At 42.7% G+C, this 14,765-nt stretch overlaps 1 protein-coding gene across 2 annotated transcripts in view; it reads right to left on the bottom strand.

Moving 5' to 3' along the window:
- The window catches only part of samd4b (sterile alpha motif domain containing 4B), a 50,478-nt gene that overhangs the window by 4,420 nt on the left and 31,293 nt on the right, over window positions 1–14,765 (bottom strand). For both annotated transcript variants that reach the window (XM_061973156.2, XM_061973155.2), the window contains exons 8-11: window positions 7,905–7,990; window positions 7,694–7,809; window positions 7,384–7,582; window positions 7,149–7,275 (exon numbers count right to left, since the gene is read on the bottom strand). In XM_061973156.2, coding sequence (XP_061829140.1) covers window positions 7,149–7,275; window positions 7,384–7,582; window positions 7,694–7,809; window positions 7,905–7,990 — 528 coding nt within the window. The remainder of the gene's footprint in view (window positions 1–7,148; window positions 7,276–7,383; window positions 7,583–7,693; window positions 7,810–7,904; window positions 7,991–14,765) is intronic.

The raw sequence follows: 14,765 nt of genomic DNA, 5'->3' as shown, positions 1-14,765 counted from the left end.
GCTCTCCCCGAGAGAGCATGAGGAGATTGAGGTGGGCGGGGTTGAGGTGTGTGTGTGGGGGGGGGGGGTTAGGGGGTTAGGGGGATGTATATTGTAGCGTCCCGGAAGAGTTAGTGCTGCAAGGGGTTCTGGGTATTTGTTCTGTTGTGTTTATGTTGTGTTTATGTTCTCCCAACATGTGTTTTTCATTCTTGTTTGGTGTGGGTTCACAGTGTGGCGCATATTTGTAACAGTGTTAAAGTTGTTTATACGGCCACCCTCAGTGTGACCTGTATGGCGGTTGACCAAGTATGGCTTGCTTTCACTTGTGTGTGTGTGAAAAGCCGTAGATATTATGTGACTGGGCCGGCACGCAAAGGCAGTGCCTTTAAGGTTTATTGGCGCTCTGTACTTCTCCCTACGTCCGTGTACACGGCGGCATTTTAAAAAGTCATACATTTTACTTTTTGAAATTGATACCGATAATTTTGAAACCGATGCAGACACGTTCTGATATTACATTTTAAAGCATTTATCGGTCGTCAGTCCAATATTATCGGACATCCCTAAACTCAAACCATGGAGGCAAGGCACATTTTTTAAATTGATGATGTCAGCAGATATCTCTATACGGGGTAACGATTTACCAGTAAGAGCTTTGCGCGAGTCAGCCATTGTAGTCCGACTTTGTAGTCAGTAAGTTCCTTCTTTTCCTCTATCGACTTGTTGTGGGGCAGACTGGCTCGTACATGCACATGCATCCTCCGCTGTAGCGTATAGTTCTAACGTTTATCTGTCGGTAGACTCAATATGGAAACTCAACATGGCTGACGGGGAGTAGTCGAGGCACGTAAAAAGGACCGCTTACAAAACGACACATACTGAAGAGACGGTCAGAAAGCAGATTGAAGATGGTCAGAAAAACATCAATCTACCATATGCAAAACTTTGACCAAAGAACCACCGTTACATGTTATGTAGACCACAAGGAAGTGTTTTAAATGTACAAATATATATATAATATGACCACTTTAAATTACTATTCCGTTCCACTTGCATCCCAAAATTTCTGTAAAAATAAAAAAGTAGAGATGTAAGCCGATAAATGCTTTAAAATGTGATATCGGAAATGATCAGTATCGGTTTCAAAAAGTAAAATGTATGACTTTTTAAAACGCCGTTGTACGGAGCGGTACATATCCGGTAAAACACGGATATAAACCCAGTCAGCAGCCCCTCCTCTCCCTCCTCTCCCACACACAACACAGGAGTTGACGACTGCAGCTGTCATCAAACCGCCGCGAGCGTAGCATAACAACAACAAGAGTGTGTTGTTGCCGGTGCTGTAGCCGTGGCAAACAAGCGAGCTCGCTCGGTGACTGACTAACAACACCATGTCTATGGTTTGGGATTATTTTAAAGTGTGTCTGACGGATAAAAAACTGGCAATTTGCAATGACTGCAAAAAATTGGTTATGCGAGGAGGAACCGAGACGTCTTCCTTTAATACGAGCAATTTGATCTGCCACCTCTTCAAGAATCATAAGGAGATACACGATGTATACAAGCGGAAGATGGATGAAAAGCAAACACCGAAAAAAGTAGTACCACACAGTTGTCGCTTAAAGACTCCGCCGAGAAAAAACAAAAATACAACAGAAACCACCCCGGGGTGAGAGCTCACGTTGTGGTCGGGGACAACGCATGCAGTATGGCAAAAGCTACGATGGAGTTTGGTGTGGATAGTCTGCCCTGCATGGCGCACACTTTGCAGCTTGCAGTGAACGGAGGTGCCCTGTCTCAACGCAGCATTTCAGAAGCTCTGACTGACTGCTAGTCCACTTCAAGCACTCACCACTAGCTTGCAGCACATTTGTGTTACTCATAAACATACGTTAGAGCAGGGCAGATTGAGCCCAGTTTATAATTTCCTGTTATACAGTATGCCAGGCAGTCTTGCACTAAATGAAGACTATGTTATTGTTTACTTTATTACTTTAGTATACTCTGGACTGAAGCTGTGTGCCTTCATTGTTTTTGTAGCTGTTTTGAGGCATGTTTAAAAAAAATAAAGAATAATGCACTTTCTTAGACTTAGACTAAGTAGACTAAGACTTAGTATTTCCCATAGTTGTAGTGGGTATCAGGATTATCTCAGGGAGAGCATGTCCCAAATTCCAAGCTGCTGTTTTGAGGCATGTTGAAAAAAATAATGCACTTTGTGACTTCAATAATAAATATGGCAGTGCCATGTTGGCACTTTTTTCCATAATTTGAGTTGAAGTTGTTCTCTTATTTTGGAAAACCTTGTTACATTGTTTAATGCATCCAGCGGGGCACCACAAAAAAATTAGGCATAATAATGTGTTAATTCCACGACCGTATATATCGGTATCGGTTGATATCGGAATCGGTAATTAAGAGTTGGACAATATCGGAAGGTCGGATATCGGCAAAAAAGCCATTATCGGGCATCTCTATAAAAAAGGCATTGTTTTCTAACAAAAGTGTTGGGGTGAAATGTTTGCTGACTAATACCTGACCATGGTATGGTTGAAATGATTTGCTGTCATGTTGGACAGGAGCCTATTGTAGGGGTTTTGTGGTGGCTTGGCTTTATACAACTACCGGTAATCATTAGTAAATGCTACAGGTAGTGATAGTCAGCAGTGTGATACGCCTTCACAAACTGACAAGCAAGTTTTAAAAGTGGTTTACTTTGGAAAATGCAAAAGCTCTATATTCAAATACAAGTGACAAGCACCCACATATATTCGCATCTTCTACAGGCAAGTCTGTGTAATGAAAGAGGTCAACACGGAGACTGTTGGAACATGACAGGACCATTAAAAGAGAAATCTGCGACGCTGCTTGAACGTGGCATCTGGCAAATGAGCCGAAGACCTCGAGAGCTAGTGTGTGTCTTGCACAATGTAACAGATTGTTTATGCAACACGCTGCTCAGCTGTCTCGTTAATGTGTCTTTAGCACAGAGGGAGAGCAGCTCGCTCGTTTTTAGAATCAAACCCACATTTTTATTTTGTTAAAGTTGTGCAGCATTGATGTGTGGCATAAAAAAATGGAACTACTTTCTGTGCTCTTGACTGTTATGCACCACACGACTGTACAAACAGACTTGAACATTGAAAAGTGTCTTTCGCAAGCAGACAATTAAACATGACAGTAGTAAGGAGGAAAATGGACCTCAGCAGCATCAAAACATCCATCCATTTTCTACCGCTTGTCCCTTTTGGGGTCGCGGGGGGTGCTGGAGCCTATCTCAGCTGCATTCGGGCGGAAGGCGGGGTACACCCTGGACAAGTCGCCACCTCATCACAGGGCCAACACAGATAGACAAACAACACTCACACTCACATTCACACACTAGGGCCAATTTAGTGTTACCAATCAACCTATCCCCAGGTGCATGTCTTTGGAGGTGGGAGGAAGTCGGAGTACCCGGAGGGAACCCACGCAGCCATGGGGAGAACATGCAAACTCCACACAGAAAGATCCCGAGCCCGGGATTTAACTCAGGACTACTCAGGACCTTCGTATTGTGAGGCACACTTTTCTGCTTCTTCTTTGCCTTTTTTGCAACGCTTACTCCAAAAGAAGAAGTCACAGCAACAATGGGAGTTTGCAAGGAGAAGAATGTGATAAGAAAACGATATTAATGTAAAAATATATTAGAATAAAGGAAACTCTGATTCGAAAACGTAAGACTTCAACATCACATTGCGCAGTTACGATTTTACAGACCTGAAATTATTTGTATGGTTGTGTGGAAATTAAAAATGTTACGGGTCGAGTCTTTGACGTGAATCCTCTTTTAATTAAATGATTGGCATTAAAGTATTGTACGATTCATTATGATTTTATGACAGCACAAAATTCGGCCCTGGAACAGACTATTTATTTTCATTATTTACAATGGGAAAAACTACCATAAAGTTTTATCGTATAAAAAAAATGTATCTAGAGTTTCATTTACTTACTCATGTATATATGTATTCATTGTTGTTACAGATTGAGTACAAACAAATGTGTTATAAATTGCAATGAAATTAAAAGGGGTATGATTAATTCAACTCTGCTTCTTCCTACTGCTTTTCGGACATGTTGTAATGAAAAACTGAAAATATGTGATGATGCATGTTTGATATAAACTAACATCATAACCAGGAACGGTGTGTTTTCAACCGGAGAGCCTATCCTTTGTTGCACCATGTTGTGTCGCTCACTATGACCACAAGGTCTTTTATTAACAAGTATATTAGCAAAAGAGCCAATGTTTGTATTACTTCTGATGTGGTAATTGTTAACAATAGGACAGACATAGCATGAGCTTTGCACCAACACACAGCTAAGTAGAGCAACCATAATGCTAAAGTGCTTGCAGTGGTAGAAAAAGTAGCTGGATGCTGACCACTACTTCAATGCTTCAAATGAGGCTGCTGCCATCTTGTGGCATTAATAAAAAACAACATAAGGAGGTTGCTGACAGACCTAGCTTTTAATAGTCATGTTTTTTGACCCGGTGCTAATTAGAGATCTTGGCGGATATTTGCTTGTGGAGACCACGTATCTGGCAACTTCAGAAGACTTGGCTGTTAACTGAGAAGAAATGCAAATTGAAGCATTTGGAGTTCTGTATGTTTCGGATTATAAATCACAGTTTTTTTCATAGTTTGGCCGGGGGTGCGATTTATACTCTGTGAAATTATTTACAAAGTTACCATAAAATATCAAATAATATTATTTAGCTCATTCACGTAAGAGACTCGACGTATATCAGCAATCGTCACACACACACACGTCAACCAATAAAAATTTGGCAGGGGCGGGTCATGGCAGAAGTGCATTGTGAAAAAAAAGATGCTACCTGCTACTACTTCCGTATCTATGAAAATTGATAATTTCAACATTGGCGGTAACTTATAAAAACTGAGAAGGGCTTTAAGGCAGTCCTGCGCAACCTGTGGGAGCAGTGGATGATGGATGGAGAGCACAGCTTCACGGCAACCGGGAGAATGCGCCATGCAACTTTTCTGGATGTCATTGGATGGATCGACAAAGCATGGGCTTCAGTGACAACCGAAACCATCCTGTACGGATTCAGAAAGGCTGGAATAATTGGAACTGCAACTGACGATGACTCTGACGTAAGCGACGTACCGATAGAAGAGGAAGCGGCGCATTGTCTACGTTTGGAGTTGGCAGAGTTGTTTAGAAGCGACACCGAGGAAGAAGATTTCATGGGATTTAGCGATTAGGAGTGACAGATTGTTTGGTAAACATATAGCATGTTCTATATGTTATAGTTATTTGAATGACTCTTACCATAATATGTTACATTAACATGCCAGCACGTTCTCAGTAGGGCTGCGAATCGCGATTCTCGATTCAAAAACGATATTTTTCCGATTCAAAACAATTCTCTATTCATTCAGTACATAGGATTTCAGCAGGATCTACCCTAGTCTGCTGACATGCAAGCAGAGTTGTAGATTTTTCTAAAAAGCTTTTATAATTGTAAAGGACAATGTTTCATCAACTGATTGCAATAATGTAAATTTGTTTTAACTATTAAATGAACCAAAAATATGACTTATTTTATCTTTGTGAAAATATTGGACGCAGTGTGTTGTCAAGCTTATGAGATGCGATGCAAGTTTGACACTATTGTTCATTTTTATTTAATTTTTTTTATAAATGTCTAATGATAATGTCAATGAGGGATTTTTAATCACTGCTATGTTGAAATTGTTACTAATATTGATACTGTTGTTGATAATATTCATTTTAGTTTGACTACTTTTGGATTGTTCTGTGTCGTGTTTGTGTCTCCTCTCAATTGCTCTGTTTATTGCTGTTCTGAGTGTTGCTGGGTCGGGTTTGGTTTTGGAATTGGATTGCATTGTTATGGTATTGCTGTGTATTGTTTTGTTGGATTGATTGATGAGAATCAGCACCTCCAAGTCCGAGTCCATGGTTCTCGCCCGGACAAGGGTGGAGTGCCATCTCCGGGTTGGGGAGGAGATCTTGCCCCAAGTGGAGGAGTTCAAGTACCTCGGAGTCTTGTTCACGAGTGAGGGAAGAGTGGATCGTGAGATCGACAGGCGGATCGGTGCGGCGTCTTCAGTAATGCGGACGCTGTATCGATCCGTTGTGGTGAAGAAGGAGCTGAGCCGGAAGGCAAAGCTCTCAATTTACCGGTCGATCTACGTTCCCACCCTCACCTATGGTCATGAGCTTTGGGTTATGACCGAAAGGACAAGATCACGGGTACAAGCGGCCGAAATGAATTTCCTCCGCCGGGTGGCGGGGCTCTCCCTTAGAGATAGGGTGAGAAGCTCTGCCATCCGGGAGGAGCTCAAAGTAAAGCCGCTGCTCCTCCACATCGAGAGGAGCCAGATGAGGTGGTTCGGGCATCTGGTCAGGATGCCACCCGAACGCCTCCCTAGGGAGGTGTTTAGGGCACGTCCGACCGGTAGGAGGCCGCGGGGAAGACCCAGGACACGTTGGGAAGACTATGTCTCCCGGCTGGCCTGGGAACGCCTCGGGGTCCCACAGGAAGAGCTGGACAAAGTGGCTGGGGAGAGGGAAGTCTGGGCTTCCCTGCTTAGGCTGCTGCCCCCGCGACCCGTCCTCGGATAAGCGGAAAAAGATGGATGGATGGATGGATGGATGGATGGATGGATGGATGGATTGGTTAATAAAAAAAAATTAAAAAAAATATTTTTATTTTTTTATTTTTTTTAAACCGATTTTTGAAGAATGAGAATCGATACTGTATCGTACAATGTGAGAATGGCGATTTGAATTCGAATCGATTTTTTCCTACACCCCTAGTTCTCAGTTGGTTATTTATGCGTGATATAACGTACACTTATTCAGCCTGTTGTTCACTATTCTTTTTTTATTTTAAATTGCCTTTCAAATGTCTATTCTTGGTGTTGGATTTTATCAAATAAATTTCCCCCAAAAAATGCGACTTATACTCGAGTGCGACTTATATATGTTTTTTTTTCTTTATTATGCATTTTCGGCGGGTGCGACTTATACTCCGGAGCGACTTATAATTCGAAAAATGCGGTAGTATGTTATTTTGAAAAAGATAAGGCGTCCTCGTGTTAATGATGGGTGGGAAAGACTTTCCATAATACCTTGCTGCTGGAACATGAGCATGGTTTGCGGGGAGGTGTGGACAGGAAGTGAGTGGGTCCGCTGCACAGAACTTCGACTTTGACTTGGCATGCTGTTACTGCCCCCTGGGTTGGCAAACCACAGACTCTAAATGGGGATACATTCACAAATAAGGTATGTTATTAATTCAGGTCATACACTAAACAATACCCGTTGTAGCCATGATCATAATGAAACCGGATGTGCTATACTGACTTGTCGACCCTGGCCTGCCAGCGAAGGGTTAGTGAGTGTGTGGCGAGGAGAGGCGCCCCCAATCCCACCGGGACTCAAAAGTCCTATACGCCCAGCCTGAAGTCCCCTAGGGGTTATCTGGAACTGCCTCTGACCCCGTCTGCCCACACCTCCACTCACAGAGCCTGCTGTGGGGAGGGAGTTGGAACCGTAGGCCCAGCTGGAGTAAGAACAAACAAGACCAAAAAAAAAAACCCAGTGTTGAACTGCAGAAATGGTGTAGTTCTCATAAAATGGAGATGTTATTGAGGGTGTGTCATGCTCAGCTCACCCTTTCTGTCGGTACACGGGCATGTCCAGCATGGCTTTCCGGGGGACGAGGCGGAGCAGTTTGTGGACCTGCTGTTTCCAGGATACTAGACGCTTCTTGTGCGTTTCTGTGAAAGCCTTACAAGAAGGAAGGAAAATACCACTCTTTCATTCATTTTGGGCAAACCAAAACACATTTTTGTTGCACTGCAAGTTACTTTGTTCCTTCTCACCTCGTGTGTTAGACACTTCTCAATGAGCTGGAGGTAACAACTGATATTCTCCTCGTCTGGCCGGGACACGAGCAGCTGCGTGCACACTGTAGCAAAGAGGTTAGGGTGTGCCAGTTCAAGTGGAATGAGCAAAGAACAATGACAAGGGTATTTAATAACTAATGTATTATATAACGTATTCAACTCAAGGAAGCAGGAGACACACTGCACACCCCTGCCATCGCTTCCTGGGAAATTAATGACGATGTACTTGGGGGAAAGCAAAACAGTTCCTGTGTTACACTAATGTGATGGAGATAAATTAATCACAGCCTAAAACTTTGATAGACATACCTTTTATGAAGTATAGTTATCAATAGGAGAGGCTTCATTATTGAAAGGAACATGAGATGCAGCGCATTACTCAACGGAATTTCACACGGCGACACAAAGTGTTGAATCAAGAAGATGAGCGAGATAGGAGTTTGAACTCAGAAATCAGAAAAGGGGGCCGAATCAGCATCTTATTTCGAAGGCTCAGATGGAGTTGCCATGGTGACGCTCACTGAATAGCTTGTATTGAGTGAGACAAGGACACAGAGCTGACACCTCAAGGATAGTAAAGATCATGACTAGCACTGTCATTATTTTTAGCTCCCTTAAAGAGGCAAGATTTTTATTCACAGAGGTTTTTGGTTCAAATATTTTTGTGATAGTCTCCTAAAAACCGGCGTCCTTTGCAGTGGGCATTTGTGTTTTGCACGACAGGGCTTTTTTCTGTCATTTGTAGAGAACACTGGCTTAAAGGAGGATAGACTAAATGTTTTGTGATCGGTATGTATTTTGCATTTGTATTATTAGGGTCGGCGTGGCTCAGATAGTAGAGGCGCTGTCCAGAAACCTTGCTGCTCACACTGGTATATGAATGTGATGAATGCCTAGTGGTGGTCAAAGAGGCCATAGGCCAGGGGTGTCAAACGTACGGCCCAAGGGCCAGATCAGGCCCGCGAACCATACTTGCCAACCCTCCCGATTTTCCCTGGAGACTCACGAATTTCAGTGCCCCTCCCGAAAATCTCCCGGGGCAACAATTCTCCCCAATTTCTCCCGATTTCCACCCGGACAACGATATTGGGGGCGTGCCTTAAAGGCACTGCCTTTAGCGTCCTCTCTGACCTGAAAAGAAGACTATTATATATGTCTCCGTTATCCATAGGTTTATCTATAACCCATAAAGTAGGCAGGCACGGAGCTATTTGTCAGCGTGTGTTTATTCCAGCCGGCACGTTAATACACTGACACATAACATCCGGATTCCCATCATGCATTGCTTCAAAACTACGGCAAGTAGTAATGTCCAAAAACATAACAGAGACGAAGCAGAAGAACGAAGAAGAGACATGGCGACGACGAGTAAGGAGAAGAAGTACGCTTGCAAGTTCCAAAATGATTGGAAAAAATAATTTCAGTTCATCCAGGACAGCTGGAAGGGGAAGGGGTATGCTGCCTGCACATTTTGTAGATCACACTTCTCCATTGAACACGGAGGGCGAACGGATATACTCATTCATGAACGGATTAATTATATATATATATATATATATATATATATATATATACATAAAAAAATACTTGAAAATATATACCCCCTGCTACCCCCCTCCCCATCTCCCGAATTCGGAGGTCTCAAGGTTGGCATGTATGCCGCTAACAGGTTTTATAAGGCCCGCAGGATGAGTTTGCTAATTTTTGAATGAAAGAAACAGCTTTTCTAAATGTGTCCACTGGACGTCGCAATAGCAATTCTTTGTATCTTTTTAGACGATGCTACATATGTACAAAATAAACCACATGATGTTTGGGCACGATGTTCGAAAACCAGTTCTCCCGATTGTTCGATAACAAAAGAACCGATTCCATGTATTCGAATCCCTTTTTGAGAAACGGTTCCCGTTATCGAAGCCACTATAGTAAAGAAAAAGATTTGGTTCTTTATTCGAATCCCTGGGAACGAATCCCGTGTCACAGGAAATGTCCTGTGGCACGTCACAGGAAATGACGTAGCTCAGTCATTCGGCGGCAGATACAGAAGCAGCAACAACAATGGACCGGAAAAAACGCTCCAAGGCTTGGCTTCACTTTACTAAGAAATACGACGAGGAAACGGCTATCTGAAATTATTGCCAGGCTTCGCTTTCCTGTAAGGGGAGCAGTACAACAAGCATGTTGAAACATGTTCAGACCGTACATAACCTGAAGGTTAAAGAAACGTGTCGTGTAGGGATGTCCGATAATGGCTTTTTTGCCGATATACGACATTCCGATATTGTCCAACTCTTAATTACCGATACTGATATCAACCGATACCGATATATACAGTCGTGGAATTAACACATTATTATACCTAATTTGGACAACCAGGTATGGTGAAGATAAAGGTCCTTTTAAAAAAAATTATGAAATAAAATAAGATAAATAAATTAAAAACATTTTCTTGAATACAAAAGAAAGTAAAACAATATAAAAACAGTTACATAGAAACTAGTAATTAATGAAAATGTGTCAAATTAACTGTTAAAGGTTGGTACTATTAGTAGACCAGCAGCACACACAATCATGTGTGCTTACGGACTGTATCTCTTGCAGACTGTATTGATATACTGTATATTGATATATAATGCAGGAACCAGAAATATTAATAACAGAAAGAAACAACCCTTTTGTGTGGGGGGGTTGGTGTAAGTGTATCTTGTGTTTTTTATGTTGATTTGATAAAAAAAAATTAAAATAAAAACAATTTTAAAAAACGATACCGATAATTTCCGATATTACTTTTTAAAGCATTTATTGGCCGATAATATGTAGTGTCACGTGGAGAAGCAGTGACCGAGATGACGAAGCACGCCCCTCTTCCTCTGCTTCAACCTGCAGTCCCAGTGATAGTGCCGGTGAGTAACTAACGTTAACTGTTGCCGGTTAATTTCCATATCTGCTCAACTTGGACAAGAACAGGCTGTTCTGTAATCATCCCCTGAGGAATTTCAAAGATGGATGCTTTTGACCTCCCTCCCTCCTCAACGACACCTGGAAGTCGAACTTTGCTTGCATTGCATGCAGAACGACCCTGGGCTTATGAACACAACTCCACTACACCCAAAGACAATGGGCATATACACAAACACACTCCCCACCCCCACCCCACGCCGTCACCACCGTTTAATTCCCCTTCGGGGTGATGGACGGCTGAGTAGCGCTTTATAGCAGCAGGCCGGCCTCCAGGGCCCCAACCCCTCCTCTATTGCGAGTTGTTGTGATTATATGTAACATGTTTATGTGTGCTATGGCAAATTAGGTTTTTTCCCTTGGACTCAGTCTGGACCACCTACCGAGGGTCCAGCCTTTGACTGACATTTTCTACTCTGCCCCCCCTTTCCCAATATCACCTTTTTCCCACCTTTTTTAAGGAGCGCCGTAAGTGGCTGATCCGTTGGCGGTCCCGTCTTGTCTCCCTGTAACGTATGTCTGCTCTTAGTGGGACTGTGCCGAAAATGTAATTTCAGTTCTTATGTGTCTTGCACATGTTAAAGAATGGACACTAATAAAGCATCCTGAATCCTTGTAGCCTTTTGGCTAAAATAACGTTACCTCTTATGTCAACCAGGATTGCAGTAATGTTAGCTAGACTAACGTTACCTAAGCATAGTCAGTGGCTAACGGTAACGTTAGCCTTTTTCTATGTGTCTGATAACGTTAACGGTATCTTGTAGCCTACACCACTCCAGAGTTTGCAGGAGTGGTCTAATAAAATAGTGCTTGCAAGATGTGAATTAAGATAATGTTAACATTATCCTATTTCAGATGATGACATTCATGACAGCCGGAGTGACCAGGGCAGTGTTTGCTCTGTAGCACGAAGCGTTAAAGGGGAACATTATCACCAGACCTATGTAAGCGTCAATATATACCTTGATGTTGCAGAAAAAAGACCATATATTTTTTTAACCGATTTCCGAACTCTAAATGGGTGAATTTTGGCGAATTAAACGCCTTTCTATTATTCGCTCGACACGTTGTGACGTCACATCGGGAAGCAAACCGCCATTTTCTCAAACACATTACAAACACTGAGTCAAATCAGCTCTGTTATTTTCCGTTTTTTTCGACTGTTTTCCGTACCTTGGAGACATCATGCCTCGTCGGTGTGTTGTCGGAGGGTGTAACAACACGAACAGGGACGTGGCCCAAAGATGCGAGAGTGGCAAGAAATTGGACGTTTGTTCCGCACACTTTACCGACGAAAGCTATGCTACGACACAGAGATGGCAAGAATGTGTGGATATCCTGCGACACTCAAAGCAGATGCATTTCCAACGATGAAGTCAAAGAAATCTGCCGCCAGACCCCCATTGAATCTGCCGGAGTGTGTGAGCAATTCAGGGACAAAGGACCTCGCTAGCATGGCCAGCAATGGCGGCAGTTTGTTCCCGCAGACGAGCGAGCTAAACCCCCTGGATGTCTTGGCTCACACCGTCCCTTATGCCACCGAAGATGATCAAGAGAAGAATATCGACCCTAGCTTCCCTGGCCTGCTGACATCAACTCCAAAACTGGACAGATCAGCTTTCAGGAAAAGAGAGCGAATGAGGGTATGTCTACAGAATATATTAATTGATGAAAATTGGGCTGTCTGCACTCTCAAAGTGCATGTTGTTGCCAAATGTATTTCATATGCTGTAAACCTAGTTCATAGTTGTTAGTTTCCTTTAATGCCAAACAAACACATACCAATCGTTGGTTAGAAGGCGATCGCCGAATTCGTCCTCGCTTTCTCCCGTGTCGCTGGCTGTCGTGTCGTTTTCGTCGGTTTCGCTTGCATACGGTTCAAACCGATATGGCTCAATAGCTTCAGTTTCTTCTTCAATTTCGTTTTCGCTACCTGCCTCCACACTACAACCATCCGTTTCAATACATGCGTAATCTGTTGAATCGCTTAAGCCGCTGAAATCCGAGTCTGAATCCGAGCTAATGTCGCTATAGCTTGCTGTTCTATGCGCCATGTTTGTTTGTGTTGGCATCACTATGTGACGTCACAGGAAAATGGACGGGTGTATATAACGATGGTTAAAATCAGGCACTTTGAAGCTTTTTTTTAGGGATATTGCATGATGGGTAACATTTTGAAAAAAACTTCGAAAAATAAAATAAGCCACAGGGAACTGATTTTTAATGGTTTTAACCCTTCTGAAATTGTGATAATGTTCCCCTTTAACCCATTTACCATAGCGAGGTATAACGCAGAGCGCAGCAAGATGAGTGAGGAGGAGAGAAACAACATTACTCGCAAGCTAACAAGAATGACGGCGAAAAATCTCCTCCCCTTCAACTTGGTGAACACAGACGAATACAAGTGGGTTAATAAATGTATTTTGCTGACATGTAATTGAGCAAAAAGTAAACAACACCATTACTCTGAGATTTGTTTCAAATGTAATTTTTTTTTTTATACTATTTATAGTACTAAATTATTGTGTATGCACCTTAGGGGATCTGCTCCAATTTCGTTGTTCTTTGAACCTGTTCACTGTAATAATGACAAATAAAACTCTATTCTATTCTAAAGTGCTGTACAATTCAAATGAATGCATGTATTTTTCTTAGGTGGTCCACTTAAAGGGGCACTAATAGTCAATATTTATTATTTCTATTTTATTTAATTTTTTTCTTAAAAAATAAAAGTGAGCTTTTGTTAAACCAAGTATTGTGTACTTTCTTTTCCATATACAACAACCTATCTGGATTCAATAAGAGGATCGATAAGGAATCGGTTCGATTAGAGCAGGGGTTGGCAACCCGCATGCGGCTCTTTGATCACTCTGATGCGGCTCAGCAGCTTACTTGCTGAAGCCCCCAATTTTCCCGTAAGACTTCCGGATTTCAGTGCCTCTCGCAGAAAACTCCCCCGATTAATATTCACCGATTTTCACCCTTACAGCTATAATAAGGGCGTGCCATGATGGTACAACATTTGGCGCCCTCTACAATCTGTATTAACAGCGTGCCAGCCCAACACTTGTAATATAATATACATCTTCAGCTTGCACACGTACGTGACAGCAAGGCATACTTGGTCAACAGCCACACAGGTTACACTGACGGTGACCATATAAAACAACTTTAACACTCTTACTAATAATGCGCCACACTTTGAACCAAAACCAAACAAGAATGACAAACACATTTCGGGAGAACATCTGCACCTTAACACAACATAAACACAACAGAACAAACACCCAGAATCCCATGCAGCCCTGACTCTTCCGGGCTACATTATACACCCCTGCTACCACCAAACCCGGCCCCCGGCCCCCCTCTCTGTGCGTCGGTTGAGGTGGGCGGGGTTTGGTAGCGGGGGTGTATAATGTATCCCGGAAGAGTTAGGGCTGCATGGGATTCTGGGTATTTGTCCTGTTGTGTTTATGTTGTGTTTTGGTGCAGATGTTCTCCCGAAATGTGTTTGTCACTCTTGTTTGGTGTGGTTTCACAGTGTGGCGCATTATTAGTAAGAGTGTTAAAGTTTTTTTTATACCGCCACCGTCAGTGTAACCTGTGTGGTTGTTGAGCAAGTATGCCTTGCTGTCACTTACGTGAGCAAGCGGAAGCCCCATTCAACATGTGGCTGATCAGGCACGCTGGTTGTAGTGGGCGCTATATGCTGTACCATCACGGCACGCATGACGCTGACAAACGCTATTCATTTAAAACCCGCGTGCCGCACCAGCTTTAAAATTCCATAAAAAGGTGCGGGCAGCGTGTCTGAGACCCCTGGTTTATACATAGCACAAAGCAAAAAAAAAACTTTGTATGCAGTGTTATTTAATTTAA

Source organism: Nerophis lumbriciformis, linkage group LG17, assembly GCF_033978685.3.
Source record: "Nerophis lumbriciformis linkage group LG17, RoL_Nlum_v2.1, whole genome shotgun sequence".
Lineage (NCBI taxonomy): Eukaryota > Metazoa > Chordata > Actinopteri > Syngnathiformes > Syngnathidae > Nerophis > Nerophis lumbriciformis.
This window is presented reverse-complemented; position numbering and strand designations above follow the sequence as displayed.